Source organism: Uranotaenia lowii, unplaced genomic scaffold (genome assembly GCF_029784155.1).
Source record: "Uranotaenia lowii strain MFRU-FL unplaced genomic scaffold, ASM2978415v1 HiC_scaffold_294, whole genome shotgun sequence".
NCBI classification, from domain to species: Eukaryota; Metazoa; Arthropoda; class Insecta; order Diptera; family Culicidae; genus Uranotaenia; species Uranotaenia lowii.
The window spans coordinates 1,653-28,046 of NW_026598195.1; the positions used below are offsets into that span (position 1 = coordinate 1,653).

The 26,394-nt window shown below is 39.2% G+C and overlaps 3 protein-coding genes across 6 annotated transcripts; 2 read left to right on the top strand and 1 right to left on the bottom strand.

The window, feature by feature from the left end:
- Positions 1–4,909: 4,909 nt before the first annotated feature.
- Positions 4,910–7,597, bottom strand: LOC129759856 (uncharacterized protein K02A2.6-like). The gene has a single exon (XM_055757394.1). The coding sequence runs from the start codon at positions 7,595–7,597 to the stop codon at positions 4,910–4,912; it is 2,688 nt and encodes an 895-aa protein (XP_055613369.1).
- Positions 7,598–9,770: 2,173 nt separating this feature from the next.
- Positions 9,771–17,027, top strand: LOC129759857 (uncharacterized). The gene is made up of 4 exons (XM_055757395.1): positions 9,771–9,862; positions 9,934–10,049; positions 10,113–10,435; positions 16,740–17,027. The coding sequence occupies exons 1-4, from the start codon at positions 9,843–9,845 to the stop codon at positions 17,025–17,027; spliced, it is 747 nt and encodes a 248-aa protein (XP_055613370.1). The 5' UTR covers positions 9,771–9,842.
- LOC129759861 (endoplasmic reticulum chaperone BiP) lies at positions 16,934–25,003 on the top strand. Of its 4 annotated transcripts, none has more exons than XM_055757403.1 (2): positions 16,934–17,233; positions 21,956–25,003. In XM_055757403.1, exon 2 carries the CDS (start codon positions 21,963–21,965, stop codon positions 23,928–23,930), a length of 1,968 nt encoding a protein of 655 aa, XP_055613378.1. In that variant the 5' UTR covers positions 16,934–17,233; positions 21,956–21,962; the 3' UTR covers positions 23,931–25,003. The 4 variants fall into 4 exon arrangements, with proteins under 4 accessions (XP_055613378.1, XP_055613379.1, XP_055613380.1 ...); XM_055757404.1 differs by lacking the exon at positions 16,934–17,233 and adding an exon at positions 20,934–21,073; XM_055757405.1 differs by lacking the exon at positions 16,934–17,233 and adding an exon at positions 21,192–21,214.
- Positions 25,004–26,394: the final 1,391 nt, after the last annotated feature.

Here is a 26,394-nt window from a genome sequence, read left to right on the forward strand (position 1 = left end):
AAATCGTAATGGTCTTTTATTTTATTTTCAATTAATTTTTCGATTCCCGATGCGTTTCGCTAGAATTAAAAAAAAAACACCTGGCAGAGTACGACTTTCACAGCAAAAGCACAGCACCACCGACACAGCATGGCTGACACAGCAGCACCGACCAGCACAGCACCACCGACACCGACTTAGCACGGCACAGCACCACCGACTCAGTACACGACAGAGGACACCGCACCGAATGACATCACTTTCAAACTTGAAAATTAAAAAACAAACCGAATCAGCTGTTTTTTGACAGTAAACAACTGCATTTGTGTTAGTGCGATAGAAACGAATCCTGCTCTCGAGCTTGATCGATTTCGATTGGTTTCGATCGATTCCGATTGGCTTCATTGAACGTCAATTGGATTAGTTTCGATCACAACATTGGCTGAGTGAACAACAATTTACCAATCGAAATCGATTGAAACCGATTTCAATTGGCTGTTGAACGGGCTTATCATCGTTTTGGGCAAAAAAAAAAAAAAATTAGGGATGAATGACTTTAAGAAGTTAAAATCCATCCAAAAAATAAATAAATAAATAAAAAAAAAGTTTTGAGCAAAGACAACACCAAAATCATTCCATCCCAGGAGCTTGGCAAGTGCGGATGTGTTTTTGTTTCGCTATTTATCGGGTGCTTTACATAAAAGTGAACCAAAAGTTGGAAGTTTCCACAAGCAGTTATCCTGCATCATTCGGTCGTCAATTGCCGAATCAATTAAGCAACAGAAGTGACAAGCTGTGTTTCCCCCGGCAGCGCTGGTGCGCAATCCCCACATCTGGCTGGAACATCAGGCTGTCTTGTCGTCACCATCAGCACCAGGACCATCAGCAGAGGAGTGCAAATTGTTTCCTTCCAATTATTCCGGGTTTGATTACTGTTTGGGTGGTTGTCCGATAGATCCGGTATTAATGGCCGTGACCGGATAACGGAAGCATTGCACGAGTCTGAATCCGATTGGTCATTCTCTCCCGGTGAATCGAGCCATCATCTATCAACCGAGGAAAAATCATTGCCGTCGTCATCGCCAGGGCCGGCTGCGATCAACGAAAGAAAACGTGGTTGTGTACCGAAGAAAAAAAAACACTCAAGAAAATTAGCTCGTTAAGAAGTGCTTGGAAAAAATTGTAAGTTCTTCTTCTTTATTTTTCTCTTTTCTTTTTACTATCTTTTTCTCTATAATTCGAACATTGTTTGCTTCGTTCATATTTGAAGAAATATGAACGAAGGCGGGGGGTCAATCCCCTCAACTGAGGATGAGGAGGATAGCGTCTATGAGGATGAGGAGCATTTAGAGGATTCGGTTGTTGCGGGTCCTTCTAATGAATTTCATTCTCCAATGGATGTTAATTCTGAGTCATCCTCAGTTGAAAGTAAAGCTACCCGACTCCGAGTCTACACTGAGAGCTCTACTTTCACTGGTCCTTGGGTGGTTTTTATCCGGCCCAAAAAAAATGGAAAGCAATTGAATGTGGTTCAGATCACAAGAGATCTGGCGAGATGGTCCTCCGTAACCTGCATTAAAAAGGTGCGACCTAACAAATTGCGAGTCGAAGTAGCTAACCGGAAATCCGCAAATGAAATTGCTGCCAGCAATTTCATAAACTTAGAGTACCACGTGTACATTCCGTCTCGAGACGTAGAGATCGAGGGCGTGATTACTGAAATGAGTCTGAAGGCAGAGTACGTGAAATCCAACGGCGTTGGTAAGTTCAAGAGCCTCGATTCGGCTTCGGTCGAAATCTTGGATTGCCGCCAACTCAGAACTGCCACCGTCGTAAATGGAGTCAAAGGGTACTCACCTTCAGGTTCATTTCGTGTGACCTTTGCGGGTACCGCCCTCCCTCATTATGTCTTGATTGACGGAATATTGAGGCTGCCTGTGCGACTCTTTGTTCCTCGCCCAATGGATTGCAAAAATTGCAATAAGTTGGGACACACTGCGTCGCACTGTTGTAACAAGCCACGGTGTCCCAAATGCGGGGAGAATCATGGGGCTGGAGCGTGCTCAGCAATAGAGCAGAAATGTGTTTATTGCGGGGGCTCACCCCATGATATCTCCTCGTGCGAGGAATATAAGAGTCGCTGGGATAGCCAAAAGCGCTCTTTGAAGGAACGGTCAAAACGGTCGTATGCCGCTATATTGAAGAGCGCGGCGCCCCCGATCCAATCTCATTCGAGTAACATTTTTTCTGCGCTGTCAGTTGACAATGGAGAATCAGATGCTACCGACGAAGATCATCCTGTCATTTTTGTAGCTAATTCGAGAAAACGCTCAAGACCAGCACCAAAGAGCCCCAAAATCCCAAAAAAAATTCCAACATTTTGTCCCTCAATTGGTGTTAAGCCAAAACTGACATCTATGGTGAAAGAAAAACAAGTCCCTCCCGGGTTCCGTATTAATATGACTCCACAGAATACACCAGATATTGCGAGAGCTTCTAAGTCTGCCTCTCCTAACGTAATCTTACCAGAATCAACTTGTCAATCTGGAATTTTCAAATTATCTGACATTTTAAATGGGATCTTCACCTTTTTAAACGTTTCGGAATCAATAAAAAACATTGTTACCTCTATGCTTCCGGTATTAAAGACATTTTTAATGCAATTGATGCAAACTTGGCCCCTTCTTTCAGTGTTTATCTCTCTCGATGGCTAATTTACGCCCAGAGGTCGGAGATATCACTGTTTTACAGTGGAATTGTCGTAGTCTCATTCCTAAACTGGATCCGTTCAAATTTCTTCTTCATGAAACTAGTTGCTATATTTTTGCCCTTTCAGAAACATGGCTTTCTTCTCAATCAAACATCTCATTCCACGATTTTAACATTATCCGTTTGGATCGCAACGATTCTTATGGAGGGGTGCTTTTGGGGATCAATAAGCGCCACTCCTTTTATAGAATCCACCTCCCTTTATCAGGAGGAATTGAAGCTGTTGCATGCCATACAACTATACGAGGTAAGGATTTATGTGTTGTCAGTTTGTACTGGCCTCATAGAGCTGCAGTGGATCGAAGTAACCTAGAGGACCTGTGCTCAGTGCTCCCTGAGCCAAGGTTGATCCTGGGTGACTTCAATTCACATGGAACTGTTTGGGGGGAGCAAATTGATGATAGACGTTCTTATCTTATTTATGGCATTTGTGGCAGTTTCAATTTAACAGTTTTGAACATGGGTGAAAAAACACGGGTGCCTAAACCTCCTGCAAGACAAAGTGCAATTGACCTCTCACTCTGCTCAAATTCTTTATCATTGAATTGCCAGTGGAAGGTAATCCCTGATCCCAATGGTAGTGACCATTTACCTATCAAAATTACCATCACCAATGGGGTCAATTCTTCAAATTCAACAAATATGGAATATGATCTCACAAGACACATCGACTGGAAAAAGTTTTCGGACACAATTAATTCAGCTATCAACTCCATGGAGGTTTTACCTCCGTTGGAGGAATATAACTTTATTTCTCGTTTGATTTTCGACTGTGCAGTTGGTGCTCAAACGAAACCCATCCTAGATCCATCTGTTCGTCGAAGGCCTCCCAACCCATGGTGGGACAGTCAGTGTACCAAACTTTACGTGGACAAATCGAACGCCTTTAAAGTTTTTCGAAAATACGGAACCCTGGATAACTTTAACACGTATTTTTCTCTTGAGCAGCAATTTAAAAACCTGATCAAGGGAAAAAAACGTGCGCATTGGCGTAATTTTGTGGGTGGTTTGTCGCGGGAAACATCCTTAAGCACTTTATGGAATGTAGCACGGAGCATGCGTAATCGTTCTTCCACGAACGAAAGTGAAGAACATTCGCATAAATGGATATTCAATTTCGCTCGGAAAATTTGTCCAGATTCCACACCTGTGCAAAAAATCATAAGAAGTGTGCCACCGAATAGATGCGATCTAGATTGCGGCTTTTCGATGGTAGAATTCTCACTTGCTCTCCTTTCTTGTAACAACACAGCTCCGGGAATTGATAAAATAAAATTCAACTTGTTGAAAAACCTTCCGGATGCCGCCAAATTTCGCTTGTTGAATTTATTTAATCAATTCTTGGAGCATAACATTGTTCCCGAAGATTGGAGACAAGTGAGAGTTATTGCTATCCGAAAACCTGGGAAACCTGCGTCCGATTTTAATTCATACCGTCCAATAGCGATGTTGTCTTGCATTCGGAAATTGATGGAGAAAATGATTTTGTTTCGTTTGGATAAATGGGTAGAAACAAATGGCCTCCTTTCAGATACTCAATTTGGATTTCGAAGGGGCAAGGGAACAAACGATTGTCTTGCTTTGCTGTCTTCAGAGATACAAATGGCGTACGCAAAACGTGAGCAAATGGCTTCAGTGTTTCTAGACATAAAGGGAGCTTTTGATGCAGTCTCAATAGAGGTGTTGTCAGACAAGTTGCACTCCCTGTCGGATTCCTCGCTCGAAGACATTGCACAAATTTTCGAAACACTACTTCACTTAGAAAATACCGACTGTCGTCTCAAAAGATCGTTAATAGACTGGCGCTTTTTTCGGTTGATCCTATCTTCCTTTCATTTTTCACTGTTTCTCACTCTTTCTCTCAATCCCTTTCCAATCTGTGCACGCTTAATGAAAAATAGCTTAAAAGTTTAATTTTTTTATGCACACTGAGAATAATAGATTCTTTTATATTTATTTATTTTAAAGCTATGTTTTATTAGTCTAATTGACAAGTTCACCTGTACCCAAATAAACACGTTAAATGAAAAACAGCTCAAAAGTGTAGTTTTGAATGAACACTGAGAACAATAGAATACTTATTCCACTCGTTTTAATTTATGTTTTATTAGTGTTATTACCAAGTTCATCTGTACCCAACAATCTTCTCCTCTTCTACTCTCTATGAAAATATGCTATAAAGAACCATGTCTTTATATTTTCCCGGTATTCTTAGTTCACGTCTCGGTCTAGCCTGTACTTCGTCAGGAGAAATAGGTTCGTTTATTTCTTCAGATGCTTCAATACCTGATTCGAACTGTTCTTCCTGTGATGACGCCTCAACGTTCGAATTATTTTGTATAGCTCTTTTGACTTCCCCTACATTTCTAGAGAATTGAACACCACGATCCGATCTTAGAACAACTTCAGCGTTATCCCTTGCCATTACAGTGAATTTTTCCATACCAAATGTCGCATCTGTTTTCGATTTCTTTTGTTGAGAAAGAACAACGACGTCACCAACCGTGATATCGGAAACCTTTGCGCCTCTACGTTGATCTGTGTACTTGGTACTCTGTAACTTTGTAAAAGCATCTCTTTCTCTGACTTTTTCTCGATCTAAAGAAGTTTTCTTATCCCAGAGGCATGGAAAAGTACCCCTGAATCGCCATCCAACAAGCAATTCGAATGGAGTCACTCCCAAACGAGTTAACGGTCTAACTTTGTTGTGCAAATGGATATACTTTTCTAGGGCTCCCTTCCAGTCGATACCTTCTAACTTCGCTGCAGTGAGTGCATTTTTTATTCCACTATTCTGGCGTTCCACCGCACCGTTTGTTTGAGGACAAAGTGGAAGTGATTTTTGAACTTTGACGCCCTTTCCTTCCCAAACGGATATAAATTTAGTGCTCTGGAACGGTGGACCGTTGTCGCTCTGCAGTATTAGAGGTAAACCCCAGAGAGCAAAGATCTTCATTAACACTTGGTTTGTGCTATCGGCGTCGGTATTGCCCATCTCTACAACATGTAGAAAACGAGAATATAGATCGACTACAACCAAGAACTCTCCTCTACCGAAACCAGGGGCCGAAAAAAAATCGATCTGCAATACTTCCCACGGCCCCTGAGGCATTTCTCTGCTGGTAAGGGGTATTGGCGGATTTTTACGGGAGATTAGTAGACAAGTCTCACATTTTTTAACCAATTTTTCAGCTTCGACGCTCATAGATGGCCACCAAAAGTACTCTCGGAGTATCTTCTTCATAGATGCTATACCAGTGTGCCCTTCATGAGCAGATTTCAAAGCCCTTTCTCTCAATGAACTCGGCAGTACGATACGGTCCTCTTTAAAGACCATACCTCCAAAGACACGTAAATGCTTTTTCTCACATTCAAATCGGCGAAGATTCTCTTGCCAGTTTCCACTCTCCAGTGCTGATGTAACTGCTATTAGTTCTACGTCCATTTGAGATTCCTCAGCAATCTCGTTCCATGATATTTCCATTTTCCCCACGTCCAAAAAATGTAATAAATGTTTGTCGAAAGATTCGTCGAAAGATTCTACGATCACATCAGAAGAAGCAGTATCTATCAATCTGGATAAGACATCAGCAACATTTTTATTCCCAGGTACCTTTTCAACTTTGAAATCATACGGTTGTAGACGTAGGGCCCAGCCTTCCGCACGCGTTACCGCCCTTTTCCCTATACGATGATGACTGTTAAATATGAATGTGTTAGCCTCTGCATCTGATCTCACAATGAAAAATTTTCCCAGCAGATAGAGCGAGAACCGCTCTACTGCCCATACGATAGCCAAAGCCTCTTTCTGCGTATGCGGATATTTCTTTTCTGCAGAGGTCAGGGATTTAGAGGCACAAGCTATTATACGGGGAACGGAATTGGAATTCAGCTGAATCAAAACCCCGCCAAGGCCATACGGAGACGCGTCCACATACAGTTCTGTATTGTCTTCTTTGTTGTAGTATCCTAATTTTTTAATTCCTCTCCATGCAAAATTTTTCAAGAATTCGAATTCTACGTTCAGCTCATCATTCCAATAATAGCACTCTGCATTTGCTAATTCTCTGAGAAGTCTAGTCTTACTGGCTCTGTGTGGAATAAATTTATCCACAAAATTAATGAGCCCTAGAAAACTCTTAACTTCTTGCTGATTTTGTGGTTTACGAAAGTTCTGTATCGATTTTATTTTGTCCTCTTCTAAGCTCCATCCTTCTTTTGATAGCTTAAATCCCAGAAATGTAACCGATTGTTTACCTATCTCACACTTTTCATGGTTAATTTCCACATTGTGATTTTTGAGGCAAGCCATCACCATTTTTAAATTTTCGTCGTGTTCCTGTAAAGTGCGACCATGGACTAAAATGTCATCGATATAGTTGAATGCACCTTTGCAACCCGCCAAGACGATTGTCTGCAAGATTTCCTGGAAAGTATCTGGAGCGTTACATAATCCAAAAGGTAACCTGCAGTAACGGTACAAAGAATCTCCGGCGAAAAAATTGGTTAAATGCCGAGAACTTTCTTCTAATTCAACGTGGAAAAAGGCACTTTTCAAGTCTATGGTTGAAAACCACGAAGATCCATGCAGTTCCATGAGTATACTGTCCAACGTCGGCATTTTGAAAGGGGTTCGGAAAATACACTGGTTAGGACCCCTGAGATCAATGACTAATCGGATATCATTTTTCCCTTTCGGTACCACGAGTAGTGAGGAACAAAACGATCTATCCATTTCCTCAGTTACCCTTTCAATGATATTGGATTCCAACAATTCGTTCAGCCTTTGATTGACTAGTTCCTTATACACTGGTGGAATGAACGTATAAACATTGCGTGATGGCGGCATTGTCTCATCAAACTTAATGGCAACGGGGGGGATATTAAATTTGGGGAATTCTTGTTTTCTTGACAGAGTGTGGATTAATCCGAGTTCGCATTTCCAATTGAGACCTTCAGATACTAATACTGGCACATTAAGCCCTACAGCCAACACACTGTATCTTGATGCGGTGCTAAACCCCAACAAAGACCTTGACTCTTCGACTACGTAGAATGCCTCAGTGAACACCGGTCTATTTTCAGATATAAAAAGTTCAGCTGAAAATGTAGCGATTATTTTTATATCCTTCTTGCTAGCATACGCTCGTAACGGTTTATTCGAGCTGAATTGCAAATCTATTAGTTGATTGCGTGCTACGTCATTTTTAATTATCATGTCAAACTGTAATCTGGTAATGGTGTTCACCTGTGCACCCGAGTCTATGAAAAACCGAACTTTAACTCCACCAATGATTCCTGTTATAAACGCTTCACTCTCATGTTGCTCCAAGGGTCTAACTTTCACAGACGAAACAGTTTGAACTTGAAAATTTGTTTTTACCACCGTATTGTCGCGATTCTCTTTGAGATCCTAAAAATTGAACATATTTTTCATTGAGCTTAATGATTTTTATCGTACTTATTTTATTTTTCATACCTTTACAGGTGAAACAGTTAGATCAGAATTACGAAGAGTCTTATCCACAACGGCGTTACCGCGATTTTCTTTAAAAAGCTGAGTTGAAACAGTTGTGTCCAAACTTTGAAAAATTTTGTCCACTACCATATTGTCGCGATTCTTTTCAAGAACCTAAAATTGAACATATTTTCATTTGCATAGAGCTAAGGTAATTCATCTTATTGATATTAGGGTCTAACCTTAATAGATGATACAGTTGGATCCAAATCTAGATAACTTTTATCAACTACCATATTGTCGCGATTTTCTGTAAAATTCTCTACAGATGAAACTGTTGGATGCAATCCTCGATGCGTTTTGTTCACTACCAGATCCTAAAATTTAAGCATTTCTTTTTATTTTATTCACTTTTTTTTTTGTTTAGTAGAGCACAACCGTTCATGTATATAAACATAAAGATTTATATAAAACAACCTTCAAATACTCCGTATGATTTATTTCTTATATTTTATCGTAAGAGATTGTTCAAGAATTAGAAACCCAACTTCTTAGGAATTTATGACATTTACTGTAGCAATTTTAAAAGCTCCTTAGAACTACACATTTCATTTAAAATTTACACGTTCTGTCATCTAACTTAATAATACTGAACCATTCAAACAACACATTTCTTGAACACATTTAAATAAGAAACAAATGATTTCCTCAAATGATTGATTTAATGAAAATTCACTATTTTTTTGGACTTACCGGATAGAATAATAATTCGTGATTTTAATATTTGGAACAAAACGTTTTACGAAAGATCGCTAAGCACAAATTATGTTAGGAGTAGTTTAAAATCGAAAAATAAGGCTATGTTTAAGAAATAAACCACCGAATTAATTTACTTCAAAGGTTGTTCATGTGAAAGGGATAAAGATTTACGCAACGTATTGATAAGTTATTCAAGCAAGCATGGCAATCATTGATCGATATTAAATAATCGACAAATCTGTCGTTCCCTCGATTGCCGCTAGAGTGTAATTGTTATTGATAGGGGTAACGAGCCTATAGTAAACTATGGTCTTTTTAGTTAGAAGTTGTCAAGCACGAAGGCAGTAAAACTAATATCAATATTCAAAAAGTCCGATAAGCATTTCTTTTCTTTTTTGTAATGAGTAATTTTCTGAAATCATGTTTAGGTTTGATACGATAATTGAGATAATTGAAGATTTGATTTTTTTTTTTTTATTTTATTCAAAACATTAAAATAAGACTTCTTGAAAAGTCATGCGAGCAAGTAGGCATTAATCGATATTAAATAATCGACGAAACTGTCATTCCCTCGATTGCCGCTAGAGCGGATTTGTTATTGTCAATCCAGAAAGCAGTCAAACTAATATAAATATTCAAAAGGTCGCATGAGATTTTATTTTAAATGAGTATTTTACTGAATAATTCTTGAGTTATTTGTGTTTAGTTATAATATGTTAACTGAAAAAAATATTATTTTTAATAATACTCAAAATATTAGGATAAGACTTTTGGAAAAGTAATGCCTGGTGTTTGAATAAGTTAATGTAAACAAAAAGTAAGGAACGATTTTGTGCCTACGTTTTGTAATTTTTTTCTGTTTTGTAGCATACTAATCATGGTTTTTTTCATTGTGAGGTAGGATTTATGAAATTAATTATTCAACTGATATGTGATAATATTACTACGTTCTTTTTCTCTTCAAACAGCGGAGATGCTCTACAAGGAATATCAGTCTTGGTTGTTGATAAGTACCTTATCGTCGTTATCGTCGTCCTCCTGAACTTCATGTACCGCTGCGATCTGATGAGTAGGAGCAGGAGCGGTAATGCCTTTAAAAGGAACCTGTGTTGGACACGTACGCATGATATGTCCTTTCTCATTGCAGCCCTTGCAAATAACGCTGGTCAAAAACAGTTTGCACTGGTCCGGTTCATGGTACTGGCTGCCGCATCTCCAACACTTAGCACCACCCTGAATGGCGCTAGAATTATTCGAGCCGTTTCGAATTTGATGACGAGGTTGTGGTCTCCATGGCCTTTGATTCCACGAATGTTGGTTCCAACCTTGCTGGCCCCAAGGCTGCTGATTCCATGGCTGTTGGAAGCGGTGTTGTTGATTCCAAGGAATTTGGAATCGATTTTGAAAATTCCAAGGTTGGCGATTCCATTGTTGCATATGCTGTTGTCTAGGCCCCCCGTAATTCAATGGGTATGTATTTTGGATATTTGAATATGGTTTAGGGGGAAAGCGTATTTTCGAGTAATCGTTTTGGTGAAACATTGGACGTGATCGTCCACTCGACACAGCAGCTATTGAAGCTGGCTGATTATTGCTTTGTGTTTTACGAAACTCTTCTTCGTTTAGTTTTTCTATGTGATACTGTCTTACTAGGTCTATCATTTCATTAAGCGACTTTTGATTAATCCAACTACGTTGTATTATGACGCGAACACGACTGTCAATTGTACCCTTAGTAATTGTTCGCACAATAGCTTCCAATTCCTCAGTGCTATTGTAACCACACAATTTGACAGCAGCAATAACTCGTCTGACGTATTGTAAATTTCCCTCTTCTTCTTTTTGAACGAGGTTTAAAAGTTTGCTTCTTTCAATAAGCATATAGGACATAGAGCCATAATAGCTGTCCAACCGAGCAATCGCGTTAGAAAAGGGGTGCGAATTTTCGTCTGGCATTCCTGGACTAGAAGCAGTAGTATTAAATATTTCTAATAACTTTGGACCTGCTCTAACTCTGAATATACACATCTTTGTGCGTTCGTCCGGTTCTCCCATTAAACTAAGAGAAGCTTCCAACATTCCCTTCCAATCATCGTAGGTCTGTTTATTAACTTCTGTGTCACAATTGTCAGGTTTACATTCTGGAATGGCCATTGTACCCAATGAAATGTTGCCTACTGACGAGACCATAAGGGTTTCATTGGAAGGACGGTCTTGTCTCATGGTACTAGAGCGAGCTGTGCGGAAAGTGCCTAAACCAAGCAAATTGGATATATTGTACAATGAAATAACCTCTAATTGTGGCATTTATTACTAATAACAGAAAATTTACTATTTACCTTGTACGTTTCCTTTTCCGGTATTTGAACAACCAGGAATAGGGTCGTAATCATTACACGAACTGGATTCTACGCATTGGGATAACGATACTTCTCTTTCTTCTAGTTGAGACTTCAGTGAAAGAATTTCATTCTCACTTCGTTTGAGTTTCTTTCGCAGTCGTCGTTCAATAACGGTCGATGACTTCTTTCTAAAAGATAACATTCAAGTGATATAAAATTCCAGTGGATTAGAATACCTCAAATCACAATACGCCAATTTTGTTACGCCTTATTTATATTTTTTTGAACTACTTTTTAATTGCATGTATACATTTTTTTTTTAATTCAGAAAAATGTTAAACTTCGCCTTCTCATCGAAGTTAAACTATCATGATTTTACTATTACCTTAGTTAAATTGGACGTTCGCCTTCTCATCGAAGTCCTTCTGATTATTATGGATTAAATCGAAAAATAAACTAATTAGGATCTTCGCCTTCTCATCGAAGTCCTTCTTTTATGGTAATTAAAATTAACTATTTTAGGATCTCCGCCTTCCCATCGAAGTCCTTTTTTTCATATTTATAAATTTCCATTATTTTCACATATCTTTTTCTTTTCTTTTTTTTTTATTTTTATTTTTTTTATTTTATTTTATTTATTTTTTTTAATACTTGGATCTCCGCCTTCCCATCGGAGTCCATTGAAATGAGTTGATCAGGAACTTCGCCTTCTCATCGAAGCCCTTTATTTAAATATATTAATGTAGTATTAGTATTCAAACAGTACGAATAATTAGAAAACAAAATGGCGATTTTCTTATTTCATCAACGGTATCAAAATGGCGGATTGCGATTCTTTTCAAGATCATTATAATAGAAAATTTTAAGTCACTAATTCATAATATATTTCCGATTGATTCTTCAATTTCCACACTTACCTGATCCGAGGAGTCTCGACTGCGCCATTGTCGGATTCCTCGCTCGAAGACATTGCACAAATTTTCGAAACACTACTTCACTTAGAAAATACCGACTGTCGTCTCAAAAGATCGTTAATAGACTGGCGCTTTTTTCGGTTGATCCTATCTTCCTTTCATTTTTCACTGTTTCTCACTCTTTCTCTCAATCCCTTTCCAATCTGTGCACGCTTAATGAAAAATAGCTTAAAAGTTTAATTTTTTTATGCACACTGAGAATAATAGATTCTTTTATATTTATTTATTTTAAAGCTATGTTTTATTAGTCTAATTGACAAGTTCACCTGTACCCAAATAAACACGTTAAATGAAAAACAGCTCAAAAGTGTAGTTTTGAATGAACACTGAGAACAATAGAATACTTATTCCACTCGTTTTAATTTATGTTTTATTAGTGTTATTACCAAGTTCATCTGTACCCAACACTCCCGAGGTCTGCCTCCTCTATTGAACAACATCTTATACAGCTTGTTTTGTGAGAAACATCTGAATTTTGCTCACGGTGATATTGCAGTTAGAAGAACCTCTTACATGGGCCTCCCGCAGGGTTCATGTTTGAGTCCACTTTTGTACAACTTTTACGTAAGTGACATCGACAGTTGTCTCTCTGAAGGCTGCACTCTAAGACAACTCGCAGATGACGGCGTGGTATCTGTAACAGGATCTACTGAATCTCATCTGCACAGACCTTTACAAGATACTTTAGACAGATTGTCAACCTGGGCTTTGGGGCTTGGGATTGAGTTTTCTCCACAGAAAACGGAGATGGTTGTTTTCTCTAAGAAACGTAGACCTGCTCAGCCTAAGCTTCAACTCCTAGGCAGGACGATCATTCAATCGAGGTGTTTTAAGTATCTTGGGGTTTGGTTTGATTCCAAGTGCACCTGGAAAGCCCAAATTGAGTATCTGAAAGGAAAATGCCAACAAAGAATCAATTTTCTCCGATCAATCACTGGCACCTGGTGGGGAGCTCACCCAGAAGATCTTTTAAAATTGTATCGAACAACTATTCTCTCAGTGATGGAATATGGTAGCTTCTGTTTCCAGTCGGCTGCCAAAACTCATCTCATAAAACTCCAGCGTATCCAATACCGTTGTCTTCGCATCGCTTTGGGTTGTATGCCCTCAACGCACAACATGAGTCTTGAAGTTTTGGCAGGAATACTCCCACTAAAAGATCGATTTAATTTATTATCACTCCGATTCCTCATCAGGTGTGAGGTCTTGAACCCATTGGTGATTGTAAATTTCGAAAGACTACTTGAGCAAAATTTTCAAACCAGATTTATGTCTATATACCATGTCTTCATGTCCATGCAGGTAAATCCTTCTTCGTATTCTCCAACTCGTGTTTACATCCCAGACTACGACAACTCTTCTGTCCAGTTTGATTTGTCTATTCAGCAAGAAATTCGTGGAATACCGGACTCCCACCGCCCACTTCTGATTCCCAGAATTTTCGATGCTAAATATAGACACGTCGATGCTGATAAAATGTACTTTACCGATGGTTCACTTATAGAGGAATCAACAGGATTTGGAGTGTTTAACGAAATGTTCAGCGCATCTTATAATCTCCAGTCACCATGCTCTGTGTATATAGCAGAGTTAGCAGCAATTTTTTGGGCTTTGGACACCATCGCTTCACGGCCTGCGGGACACTACTATATCGTAACAGATAGTCTCAGCTCTGTTGAAGCAATCCGCTCAATAAGACCGGGAAAGCACTCACCATACTTCCTTGAGAAGATACGGGATATTTTGAGTGCTTTAACAAGACGTCGCTTTTCCATCACCTTTGTTTGGGTTCCCTCTCATTGCTCGATAGTGGGTAATGAGAAGGCAGACTCTCTGGCAAAGGTGGGGGCGAAGGAAGGCGACACGTATCAGCGTGAGATTGTCTTCAACGAGTTTTTCTTTTTAGTTAGGAGAAATTCTCTTGTCAACTGGCAGCGCAAATGGGACGAGGATGAATTGGGTCGGTGGCTTCACTCGATTATCCCAAAGGTAAGCCTTAAACCCTGGTTTAATAGATTGAACTTGAGTCGGGATTTTATTTGTATATTTTCCCGTCTCATGGCCAATCATTATTCCTTAGACGCGGTACTCTATCGTTTTGACATTGCTGGCAGCAATTTGTGTAGTTGCGGCCAAGGTTACCATGACATCGAGCATATTGTCTGGTCGTGTGAGGTCCATCTTGTCGCCAGAACGAATTTATTAGACTCCCTCCGGGCCCGAGGAAAACCACCTAACGTTCCAGTGAGAGACGTGCTAGCTGTGCTAGACTTGGACTACATGTTCGAAATTTACCTTTTTCTAAAAGCTATCGATCTCCGTCTATAATTCTTTTTATTTTCATATTTCCCTTTCTATCATCTTTTTCTTTAAACTCAAAGTGTTAAGCTAAGCAAACAATTGTAAAAACAAAAACGAGTTTGGCTCCTTAAAACCTGAAGGTATGAGCCGTTTCAAATAAAGAATTATAAAAAAAAAAAAAAGACAACACCAAAGGAAAAAAAATAGAAAAATTAGTTGATGCTATTAAATAACTCAAAAATGCACAAACCGCCAGGTGTCAACTTGGAACAAATTTTTAAGCTGAAAATCATCTTTATATGGGACTTAAATGATTTTTGTTATTGTCATCAATTTAGTTAATTATTGGAATTTTTATGTATTTTGTCAAGGAATATTTAAATGAGGTAGTGTAAATTTCCTAGTAAATTAACAGATTTTTTGTAATTATGACGACACAGTCTATACCAGGCATGTCAAACTGGGGGTTCGTAGCCCCTTCTTAAATTGTCACAAAAAAAACACCACTGATTTTCATGTCAATATTACTGCAAAAAAAACTAAAGCTGAATGTACCGATTTAACTGATTTTGGCTGCGGCCCTCTACGTCATAGAAAATTTTTAATGCGGCCCACACACCTAAACGAGTTTGACATGCCTGGTCTATACCGATACTAGAGCAGGGCTGCCTTGGCCTTCTTTAAATATTCCTTGGTATTTTGTAATATAAGCCCTTTTTGTTTTTTTTGCAATTATCAAAATTTTAATCAATTTAGTGTTTTTTGAAAAATAACTAAAATTTATTCTTTTTTTGAGTTTTATATAATGCCATATTTCTATTTTTCTCAAAGTTTTATGTCATTTGTTATTATTTGTAATTTTGTCACACTTGTCATTTTTCGTCGTTTTTGGAATTTACCTAACTATTTATAATTTTTTTCGGTTTTTATCCCCTTTATTAATTTTAACTTGCTGGCCTTTTTGTCATTTTGTCATTTAAAAAAAAATGTTTATCTTCCGAAAGTTTTGTAATTTTTGTGATAGTTTTTAATCATTTTTTTTTCTTTTTTGTCATTTTCGTCATTTATTATTAGTTTTGTCATTTCCGTAATGTTTTCAATTCTGACATTTTTGGCATTGTTATAATTTTTTTCCAGTTACTCTTTCTTATGAGTAGTGCTATTTTTTTTAGTTTTAGTGAATTTTTGCCATTTTTATCATTTGCTTTTTTTATTTTTCCCCTTTTTTAAAATTTTTAAATGTTTTTTTTTCAAGTGAAATAGGGCCTTGATTTTCAATTTCTATGGCATATTTCTGTATGTCCTTTAAATTAATGTTGTTTTAGAACATCATCCAATTTATTTTGTCAAAACTAATCCCAGTTCTTTATTTAAGCTGCAAGAGAAGGAATTAAATTAATCAATATTACACATCACAGTTTAAAGAGTGATTAAGAAGATTTAAAAACAACATTAATTCTAAAAGAATGCCATAGAAATTGAAAAGCAAGGCCCTCAATACAACAACCTTTTTGTACTGATATTATTCAAGTTTGGTTCCACACATTGCAATTATCATGTGCCTCGAAAAGAGCAGTATACAGATTTTGTTGCAGTCTTTTTTGTCGAATCGAAATTATATACTCTTCTCGACTACGATTTTATGAATTTTCCATCAAAGTTTGTTCACAAAACCCCAAACTTAAAGCACAAAAAGGTTGCTTCAGTTCCTATTTCACTGGTGATACAAAAGTAAGCATAAAAAATTATGTTTAAATCGTTTAAACCTATTCAAAATATTGTTTGTTTATATTGATTGCAGCCAACAATAATGTTATTGGGACACACACAGATAAGTAACATATTTTCCCATTGGAGGCCGCTTAGTAACAATAATATTTCAGATAATTCTATCAAAAGCTCTTCGGTTAACACACGTCAACACAAAGTTTTGAATTTCCAATCGTCAATTCGATAGAATTTGCCGGAAAATTACCACAATATTGCACCATCCATACATGTTATGCATGTGTAAAATTTTTAAAATTTCATTCAACAAACAAGGATACGCGAGATACCGTTCAACTTTTACGGCCACGCACGACAGTCTCTCCCAGCAGCAGCGAGCGAGTGAACGGAATCTCTCGCCCTCTCTCGATTTGATTGTTTTCGCTCCAGCAATCTCGCAAATCGCTCAAATCTTGGATATCCAGGCAAACAACGCGAGCGACTGGGGCCACGTACGAGAGCAAAGATCTGGTGTGGTGCACGCTGATTGGTCCACTTGTACCGGGTCGGGTCGAGTACCGCTCTCTCAGATTCCGGTCGATTCCGTCCTGTCCGGGGGAGACCGTCGAGGATTTAATTCAGCGTCTGCCCGTGGGACGGCACCAGTATCACTTGAACAACAGTAAAGAAAAGATTATCATTAGTGAAAAATCGGTATCAAGCGAAAGTAATAGCTAAAGTGAGTCCCATATCCAGCAAACAGAAAGGAAGTGCGCACACGGGAGTGAAGTGAAAGTTTTGATTCAGTGAAGAACATTCCGGAAACTACTACCAGAAAGTGGGATTTTAACGCCAGAATAAGGAGTACACCGTAGACTTAAAATTCTCATCATTTGTAATATCTCTTAGTGAATAGTTTAGCAAATTAAGCTGAGCCATAAAATGTAAGTTTGAAAAACCACGTCATTTTTAACTGTGAAAGTTGGGACTTATGGAGTTTATTTTAACTGTCTTTTACGTCGAAGTACTTGAGCGTTTTGATGGAAAAATATGGAAATTGATTTCCTCTAAATGATTGACTGAAAACGGGAGAAGTTTCTCAAATTTTCTAGAAGGAGGTTTTTTTTTATCAATCTCATGGTAACAAATTCAAACACATTCAATGTTCGCTTTCGGCTACGGCAAGGTATCGAATGGTACCCCGTCAATTGCACAATGAGTGAAAGTTGCAACGTGATCGCACATAATTTCTCAAGGGAATGTGGATGCGTGAATGGGAAATTCCACGCTGTTTCCTTAGCAGTAATGAAATAATTCTTGACACCCAAAAACAAACTACCACTTCTGCTTCAACACTGTTTTTACGATGAGATTATTATGGGAACGATTCAAGGATTAAGATTGAATTACTTGGAAACTCCACACAAGCAGGTTATTTCATGACGTGTCTTTGAAGTTAAATTTGGTGTCAACAGATGTAAATGGTCGGTGAACCAGTAATCTCAGCATGGACATGTTGATCTATTGGAATGCAATCACGAATTTTAACGATTTCTAATTTGTTCTTTAAAATCATTTTCTTTTCAAGAGTGGTTCTAAATCTTTAAGAATATTATGTACTTTAAACCCTCCCACGCATTACATTGTGTAATGCGTCGGAGACATTTGAGGATATCCTATCGCCACGCAAGGGAGACGTTCTCGCAACTGTAAATATTGCACACATACTGCAAGACGATTTGTGTACGGCGTTTGTTGCACATGTATGTTGGTTGTTGATGCCATTTCAACATTCAGTTGGTATCCAATTGATTAGAAAAAGGATAATATAAGAGGTATTTTATGAACAGAAAAATCTTGGGGATCTGTGTGTGCAGAAAGAATAATCTATGGTTGTGCATTTTGTTTATACAACGCTCATTATGGTTATTTATCGTTAAGTACTGGAATGACAGTACTGAATTATGGTTATTGACAGTCTAGTTATCCGTGTTTTGAAAAACTAATAAGCTATTTCTGGTGAATTTTTATGTTAAGTTCTAGAACACACTGTCATATATTGATATTTTTTTAAATTATTACCGATTTGACCATACATAGTAATCTTAATTTGTTATCAAAGCTATTTTCAATCGAATCCGAGCTTAATGTGTGATTTTGAAAGGCAACAGTTTAGCCTCTCGACTCAGATTACCTAGTGCTAAACGAAAACAAAATTAATCAGCCTTTTGTTCAAATGGAGCCATTATTTATCATCTTCGCTGGCATTTGTTTTACAAAACATCAAGAATTGTTGTCGAAACCCATAAAATGTACAGTAACATGTACAGTAATGTATGTGTTTGTGGTCGTTTGAAAAAAAAAACAGTGAAATTGATAAATGACATTATGTTTTATGGTTTATTTTTGAAAACAACAACTACAAAAGAATCAATTTGGTGAACCTGTTTTATAGAAGAGGGGATTGAACTCGGAATGTTAAGTCTGTAAACAAACAACTTTTTCCACATTTTTCTCGTTTGTTTGAAAGCAACTGAAGTTTGTGATAACTTGACAATCGTAACAAACCCTTGATACACCCTGTAGTTTGTATATTTTTTTATATCTAGCGTAACATTTAAAAAGGGCGAAACTAGCAGTTAGCTCGAAACGAGAAAAACACGTTTGAAAATTCGGAACACCTATTCAAATCCTATTTATAAAATCGATTACTTTTTGTTCAACAAAATCAAAAAATGTGCATTATATTCACTTATTGTTCGATGGTTATCAAGAACTTTAACTTTTTTCACGTAATTCCAGAGATTTTCGAGATTCGCCCTATTGTTGATTTCGATTTCAGTTACGCCTGCAAGTTTCGCCCAATTGATCGGCCGTTTTTGTTTTGGTTTTAAAGTTACGCCCATTCATCCTACACGCAAAAACTAATTAGGCCATTTTGTCACACACGGTCAACTCAGTTACGCCTTTTGGCTCTACACGAATAGAAAAATTCACTCCATTTTGAATAGGCGTAACTTCACGTTCCAACGAAAATGCATCAACAGGAAGTTTCGCCCAATTGAATTTTATTAATTTTTTGAAAGTTTTAAGGAATTTTAAGATGAAACCGCGTTTGATAGGTAAAGTGCAACCGCGTGCATCCGGAATGACCGTTAACTCGATTTGTTTACATTTGGCAGTTTCGCCCTTTTGAAATGTTACGCTAGATATGTTTATGCCATTATGGCTACACCGAAAAAACTTTTCACATGAACGCTACGTGAAAATGTACATGGATTTTTGCCACCATGAAAATCACGTGAAACTTACGTGAATTTCAGGTAGTAAACAGAGCTCGCGCAGCAAGCGGATTTCACGTAATTTTCATATGAGTTGTATATGAAATCGACGTAGATCGAATGTGGTAAGGGATTTGTTCTGCTACATGTAATTCACGTAGATTTTATTGTCTTATTAACGTAGGGAGTTTTTTCGGATATTTTAACTAATATGTTTTGATTCTGATAGTCATCTTTATTGTTCGGCAAAATTGCGCTTGTCCATGCGTAACATAAATATGCATTTTCCATTTTCAGTCACTTTTCACTTCTCACTTACTTTCAAATTATTAAACACAAAATTTGGCATTTCTTTCGCTGCTTTGACGAGTGCTTAGCCCTGTCCGCTGCCTCAATTTTTAATCCTGTTAAAAAAATATCAAAAATGTAAATAGCTACCACACAACAAAATATTATTACTTACGAAATAAATAAATGCTTTTCCATCACTCAGATTTGTTTTTCTTCATGCACCAACTGTCGGATCCGCGCCATATTGAGAACTGGTATTCCTTCACACAGGTTTTACGTGAAAGAGCCATTCAGGCTTACGTGAACATCACATAGAATGCACAAAATCCCTCTGTACTTGACGGATCACTGGATTCTCACGTAAATCGAATGTGTCTTTATTTTGACAGCATTCAACTATATGAATTTCACGTAAGGATCAAGTGATTTTTTATTAACTCCTAAGTGCTTCACGTAAACCAAGCAAAAATTCACGTAACGAGTGGCTACGTGAAAATCCAGGTAAATTTAACGTTCCTTTTTCGGCTGAGTGTAGGTATCGAATTGGAATGTCTTCATCAAATCATTAGAGCATCTGTATCCGTGGTCTATTCTTGGGTCTAATTTATACAAGAATTGAACCAAAGAAATTAGATCCGATCCAATGAAAAAACTGGCAACTTCACTCGTGTTCCATTAACTGTCAAACGGTTTAGAACTGCGTCAAATTGGATCCAAATCTCATCAGTTTTGGATCAATCCTTATACCAGCTCTAAAAAAATATGAGTTGAAACTGGTATAATGGATCACCAGTGCCGTTGCTCGGGTCGAAATTTGGGTCTAAACCGGCTGTTTGGACCACGGATACAGGTGCTCTTATAGTGTAAAAACTTGCACACAAGTATAAAATTGTTATTCACGAATTTTAGCCACAAAAAATATGAAATTGATGCGTTGTTCAATTCAAATAATCGAAAGCCACATCAGAACCGATTACACAACCACACTCAAACCCGAGTGGCATACGTGTTTGTGCAATCTTCTGCTGGGGGATGAGCGAATGCGGTTTTAAAATCTGACGTGTTCTTTTCTCTCACTCTCTTGAAACCAACGAGGCCTCCCCCGGTGGCCGGTTTCGCTACCACATCACCACGGTGAGAAATTGATCATTACGTTGGGAACAAGCCGGACGGAACCCGTTTCGTGTCTGTTTCATTCGAGAGCTCACTGAGGTAACAGGAAACTTTTTTCCCCAGAAGGGTTTTTTTTTCTGAAAGCGTAAAATAGAATGGTGGTTGGTTATCAAATTGTGCGAATTTAGTGCTTTGCCGTGACAGATTTCACCGATTTGAAGTGAGATTTGGTGCTGAACGGTGTATTCTTGTGATTATTTTTTGGGGTTCCGTCAATCATTTCTACCAATCGCCTATTAAGGTCACACCTTTTCGGGAGTAAGTAGCACTCCATCGATCGAGGTCGAAGAACCTAACGGTGCATTGTGACACATTTGTGGTTTTACAATGGGAATACTAATTTTCGGCTGGAATAGCGTCTCCAAAACGTCCTATTCCATCGAATGGAATTCTTCGGAATCGTCCTATATTACGTGTTAGAAGAATCGCACATGAGGTCGAGCAACTAAAGGCCCATCATCAAGCCCACCGAGACATGAGAGAAAAGTGTCTGACGTGGCCCATTTTTATTCACGCATCACCACTCTTCTCGTGTGCATATACGGGATTGCTTGCTGAACCGCCTGTGCCTTGTCCCAATTCCTTTTTTTGCTTTTAATTTATTGCTTTCAACTTTCGTTTTCGTGGCCTAAAATAATAAATTTAAATTATTGAAGAACATTTTAAATTTGTTGGTAGTTGGCATTTGAATTTTTGTTTGAATTAACTAGGTAATTATTGGGTTACTCTAATAATTAAGAAGGAACCTCTTACAAACCTAACCTGTTTTAAGGAAAGAAGTCGTGTAAACCTAAGGCTCAATTCTTACTCCATAATCTTTTGATTTAAAGCTCTTTTCCACCACAAGTGACCCTAGTTGACAGCAACAAACACACCAAATACTGAAATAACACCCTCTTTTTTCCTCCATTTCCTTTGCAGAGTCAACATGAAGTTGCTAATACCGTTGGCCCTGGTGGCCGCATTGGCCGTGCTGAGCACAGCCTCCGAGGACAAGAAGGAAGACTACGGAACCGTGGTCGGTATCGATCTCGGTACCACCTACTCCTGTGTCGGTGTCTACAAGAACGGACGAGTGGAAATCATTGCCAACGATCAGGGTAACCGTATCACGCCCTCGTATGTGGCCTTCACCGCCGATGGTGAGCGATTGATCGGTGACGCCGCCAAGAATCAGCTAACAACCAATCCGGAGAATACCGTGTTCGATGCCAAGCGTTTGATTGGCCGTGAATTCACCGACACCACTGTGCAGCACGATATCAAGTTGCTTCCGTTCAAGGTTATCGATAAGAACTCCAAGCCACACATCAAGGTCTCGACCAGCCAGGGTGATAAGGTGTTTGCTCCAGAAGAAATCTCCGCTATGGTGTTGGGCAAGATGAAGGAAACTGCCGAAGCCTATCTAGGTAAGAAGGTAACCCATGCCGTCGTCACTGTCCCTGCCTACTTCAACGATGCCCAGCGTCAGGCTACGAAGGATGCCGGAACCATTGCTGGTTTGAATGTGATGCGTATCATCAACGAACCTACCGCCGCTGCCATTGCATACGGTTTGGACAAGAAGGACGGAGAGAAGAATGTGCTGGTGTTCGATTTGGGCGGTGGCACCTTCGATGTTTCTCTGCTGACCATTGATAACGGAGTGTTTGAGGTCGTTGCCACCAACGGAGATACCCATTTGGGAGGTGAAGATTTCGATCAGCGTACCATGGACCACTTCATCAAGCTGTACAAGAAGAAGAAGGGTAAGGATATCCGCAAGGACGTTCGTGCCGTCCAGAAACTGCGTCGTGAAGTCGAAAAGGCGAAGCGTGCCTTGTCTGCCAGCCACCAGGTCCGTATCGAAATTGAATCCTTCTTCGAGGGTGATGACTTCAGTGAAACTCTGACCCGTGCCAAGTTCGAGGAGTTGAACATGGATCTGTTCCGTTCCACCATGAAGCCGGTGCAGAAAGTCTTGGAAGATGCTGACATGAACAAGAAGGATGTCGATGAAATTGTCCTGGTCGGAGGATCCACCCGTATCCCTAAGGTTCAACAGTTGGTCAAGGAATTCTTCAACGGCAAGGAACCATCCCGTGGTATCAACCCCGATGAAGCCGTCGCTTATGGTGCTGCCGTACAGGCCGGTGTACTTTCCGGTGAACAAGACACTGAAGCCATCGTTTTGCTCGATGTTAACCCACTGACCATGGGTATCGAAACCGTCGGAGGAGTCATGACCAAGCTGATCCCCCGTAATACCGTTATCCCAACCAAAAAGTCTCAGATCTTCTCAACTGCTTCCGACAACCAGCACACTGTCACCATCCAGGTGTACGAAGGTGAACGGCCAATGACCAAAGACAACCATCTGCTCGGAAAGTTCGATCTTACCGGAATCCCACCAGCACCACGTGGTATCCCTCAAATCGAAGTCTCTTTCGAAATTGATGCCAACGGTATCTTGCAAGTGTCGGCTGAAGACAAGGGAACTGGTAACCGCGAAAAGATTGTCATCACCAACGACCAGAACCGATTGACTCCAGATGACATCGATCGTATGATCAAGGATGCCGAACGTTTCGCCGATGACGACAAGAAGCTCAAGGAACGTGTTGAATCGCGAAACGAACTGGAAAGCTACGCATACAGTCTCAAGAATCAGCTATCCGACAAGGACAAGCTGGGCGCCAAGGTTTCCGATGACGACAAGACCAAGATGGAAGAAGCCATCGACGAGAAGATCAAGTGGCTGGACGAAAATCAGGATGCCGACTCCGAGGATTACAAGAAGCAGAAGAAGGAGCTGGAAGACATCGTGCAGCCCATCATTGCTAAGCTGTACGCCAGCACCGGTGGCGCTCCACCAACCGGCGGCGAAGAAGACGATCTCAACAAGGATGAGCTGTAAACACTTTGTTAGTGTAGCATAGTTTCTCAGTCCCACATTATGTCCGTGCTCTAGTTATTCCCTTCCATTCGACCAGTTGTTCGTTCAGTGTTTCCCATTCTTTGTTACTTAATATAAATTCCAAAAACAAAAAAGTAATCTAAGATTGAAACAACATTTCTAAAATTGAATTAACAAACCTAAAAACACGAAAACCAGAATCAGAACGTTTCAGTTTAACCATACAAATTGTTGGTACTTTTCCAGTAGGGAAACACTGAAGTTTTAGTTAAAAAAATAACAAAAAAAAGCAGCAAGAGTACTAACTAGCAGTAGGTACATAGCAGGGGGAATTGGTTCCACAGAGTAGTCAGAGCAGCATCGTCGTAGTGATGAGAGCGTGTGTCCCGAGAGTGAACGTGTGAATTTCTGACGGCGCGCGTTATAGTAGATTTCCATCTCATTTTTCAGATGGGAATAGAGAGAAAAAAGCATTCAAAAACCTAATACAAAAAATGTTAGAGTAACCTAATTTCGAGCCGAGGGAAGGTATGCATTCAACAACAATCGTCTTATTTATTATATTTGTTTTTTTTTTTCGTTGTTTTCCATCAATTACACCGAACACTTGTTTGTTTTTGAACTTCCCGAATAGTAAGCCCAACGAGAAAGAAAAGATTAGCTTGAGTTCATTCCGAGCGTGAAGTATAATTTTGTTAAACCTCCGATATACTTCTCTCCAAATGTTGGATCTTATAGAGAACTTTTCAAAAGAGCGTGGAGGGATTGTAGGTTTTCTAAAGTTTTTCGTTTAAAACTTTTCTTTTCTCATCATTGACTGATTGTATAATGTAAGTGTGCGTGATGACCATTTCAGATAAACAGAAGAAGAAAAAAGATGTAATAATGAAAAAACCCGTTATCGTAAGTCGAATCGAGGAGGAAGTGAGTTAGAACGCAACATCAAACAAAACACCTAGGAAACAAATAACATTCAAATATTTGAATGAAATTAAATAGTGAGATGCAGCAGTTAACAAAACTGCTGTTCTGCTAAAATGAAAGATAAATAAAGTTTTATAACTAAATCTAAATTGTTGAATTTGTTTGAAATATATTAAGTATCCGAAACATCCGCCTTCTAAAAACTTCAGTGCCATCACACAAAAATATCCACTCGTTTAATTGATCAACTCAAGGGGTTTCTAAATCTGATCAAACCTATTACGCGCTGACTGTAGAGCGGGGCTGCGATTGCTCCGCCCCTTTCCATAGTCAGTCAGTCGGTAAGCAGCAAGGACAAACCGATAGCTTTGAGTTTTCTATACAAAATTGCCCTTCGCTTACATCTTTGGGCCGTTCAAATATTACGTAACGCATTTTTCGGTCATTTTCGACCCCCCCCACCCCCCTACGCGAAATTTCCATCGAATCTACAGTACCAATTAGGAATCGCTGAAATTTGTGTGTGTCGGGTACTGCACGATGCACTTGATTATTGAAACAAGTTGAGCACCACTGACTTTCACTGACTGCACGGCTCTATAACTAAACTCGTAGCAATTATAATTTTTTTCTGACACACAACATCCTAAAAACTTAAGCTAGCTTCCATAATTACAATCGGGCCCGTTTTCCTACCATAACATCAAAACGCACAACAATCATATCACAGCTTGGACGGCACATGTGTTTTACAGCTCTCTTTCCCAATATCACAGTCGTATCCGGCCATCTGGCAACCCTGCTTGGCTGCACTGCTTTGACGGGCGCATGACAATGATCCGGAGCACCTCCGACGTCTGCTTCCTACCTTCCGGCTTAGCTATGCGACGGCTGATCGGCTCACAAAAAAAAAAAAAAAACGATTCCACACCCCAAACAACGTCCCTATAGAAAAACAAACGTTGGTTCGTTCATTGTTTCTCAAGAATTTCTGCAGCGCTAATTCTTCACTCACCCAGTAGGGCCGTCGATATCGGCAAGCTGGTTCTACCTTCCGCTTTGTTGGGTTTAGCCATGACCCATCGTGGCAGGATCTTGTCGCCTTCAACTCTACCGTTGCCTGGGAGTTGGGAAGAACTAACGTCCGATTCGTGTTAACCGACTTTCATTCGCTCACCTGCATTCATCTCATGCGGAGTGGTCCGGTCCTTTACGGGCAATTGGAGCCAAAACGAACTTTGCCGTAATATTTTGCGCCTTTCTGGCCTTCTTCTTCTTCTTCGTTCTACTGATGGACTGCGCTCGTACGGCGGACAGTCCAAGGAGGTAGGGCCAGTGTCAAGACTATATCAACCCCCTGGCAACTTGACAGTTCTGGCGAGTTTCGTGTGCCTGATTGAAATCCGCAGGTGTCGCTTGTGTACCGCTTGTTTACATACTTTTCGAGCCATGCGTATGGAAAGGGCAGATCATCAAATGTGGTGCAAATCATAAAATTCGAATGAATGAAAAAAAATTTCAACCGAAATTATTATTCTCA

Excerpts from the sequence above, each read along its gene's own strand:
- LOC129759861 (XM_055757403.1), top strand. The coding sequence starts at position 21,963 with ATGAAGTTGCTAATACCGTTGGCCCTGGTGGCCGCATTGGCCGTGCTG.
- LOC129759856 (XM_055757394.1), bottom strand. The coding sequence starts at position 7,597 with ATGCCGCCATCACGCAATGTTTATACGTTCATTCCACCAGTGTATAAG.
- LOC129759857 (XM_055757395.1), top strand. The coding sequence starts at position 9,843 with ATGGTTTTTTTCATTGTGAG. Across the intron at positions 9,863-9,933 it reads ATGGTTTTTTTCATTGTGAG|CGGAGATGCTCTACAAGGAA; the intron begins GTAGGATTTATG and ends CTCTTCAAACAG. Across the intron at positions 10,050-10,112 it reads GATGAGTAGGAGCAGGAGCG|CCCTTGCAAATAACGCTGGT; the intron begins GTAATGCCTTTA and ends TTCTCATTGCAG.